General features: G+C 32.8%; 1 protein-coding gene across 2 annotated transcripts in view; it reads left to right on the top strand.

The window, feature by feature from the left end:
• The window catches only part of LOC108693456 (choline/ethanolamine kinase), an 11,919-nt gene that overhangs the window by 6,803 nt on the left and 3,696 nt on the right, over positions 1-1,420 (top strand). Inside the window, exons 1-2 of one of the 2 annotated variants that reach the window (XM_018202416.1) lie at positions 422-981; positions 1,086-1,198. In XM_018202416.1, the coding sequence (XP_018057905.1) occupies positions 1,086-1,198 (113 nt within the window). In that variant the 5' untranslated portion in view covers positions 422-981. Of the gene's footprint in view, positions 1-421; positions 982-1,085; positions 1,199-1,420 lie in introns of those variants that run through there. The other variant, XM_018202414.1, reaches the window with a different exon arrangement.

The following is a 1,420-nucleotide window of genomic DNA, read 5'->3' as shown; positions in this document are numbered from 1 at the left end:
ACATATATATTACATAAAATAATAGATTATATAAATAGCAATCTCTTTATGTGCAAGATCGTCTAAATGCTTAAACCTTGGAAGCTTAGCATTTATAGCTGAAGGATTTATGTCTTTCTACTAAAATGTATAAATTAATTTCTACATACTAATGTAGATTATTAATTTTAATCTATTTAATTTTATATTTATCTTCTTAAATCGTAGTTTTAAAAATTAGAAAAACATAATTGAACCGAAATTAAAATTCATTTACATTGATAGAAATGGGCTTTAGTGTATAAAGACCCCTGTTGTTTGTTTTGTAATTTTTCAACTAATTATTTAAGCTATTTTTCTGTGGAAAAAATTTAATTGATTCTATACACATTGATGGTTGAAAAAGGTACAGCATTAAGTACATCGAGTGGAAAGCAATATTATTTTCGTCTCCCTTTTTTTTACATCTAAAAATATATAGGAGTCTCCAGGACTTATTCGCGTCCACCAATATATTCGCAGTCAAGAGTAATAAAAGTAGTTCGAATTTGCGTTCGTTATAAGAAAACGACAAAGAACGATATTCACAATAATTTTTCTGCAAATGCTTTATTTGTCGCATTTGCGAAGCCAGAGATTCTTACAATTAATTTTTCTTAGCCCACTAGAAAATAGCTTTGAACGTTCAAGGATGGAAACTCAAGGTTGTGGCCCGCGCAATGCGCGTTGAGATCCACTGACGTGACGTCATGCACACGCATGCGTTGGTTTGCGCTTTTCCTGTCAACAGCAGATGATCTCGATTGCGTATGCACGATCGCGCTTCTGGCATGATACTTTTACATTATTTGCTTCATATATAATTATCACAAATCCGATCTCATGCCTCGCTGAACAAACAAACGGACAAACAATCTCAATAACAATATAGCACATCTCAATTTTTTGGTTACATACCTTCCTCGCCAAGTAATTACTTGTTTGATGAATTATCTGTAGCCGGTGAGAGAAAATTGTGCTCTAGCTTTAAGAAATTACAATTAAAAGACACGATTTCTTTTAGCGTTCGTCGCAGTTAATTGTGATATCTTTTTTTTTTGTGGCAGATGTCAGAGAAGAATCCCGAGATGAGGGAAACTGCTGCAAGAATCTGTCGAGATTACTTGCACGGTGTATGGAAACACATTACAGCGGAAAATATTGTCCTCAAACGCGTTAGGTTTGTGAAATTTTTTTTATATTTGTATTTTTGTATAGAGAACGCTTTTCAGTGACACAAGTCTCATTCTATCTTTCTTGACATTTAGTATAACAAAGGATGTTTTTCAATAAGAACAGTGTAACACAGTGAATCATTTCCTTGTTTAATGTTGGCAAACAACAAGGACGCAATAATTCACATTGTTATACTATATCGTTACTGAAAAACATCCAAAGATAG

This window comes from Atta colombica, unplaced genomic scaffold (genome assembly GCF_001594045.1).
Source record: "Atta colombica isolate Treedump-2 unplaced genomic scaffold, Acol1.0 scaffold9, whole genome shotgun sequence".
Classification (NCBI taxonomy): Eukaryota; Metazoa; Arthropoda; class Insecta; order Hymenoptera; family Formicidae; genus Atta; species Atta colombica.
Note: the sequence above shows the minus strand (reverse complement) of the source record. Positions and strands in the feature narration are given on the sequence as shown.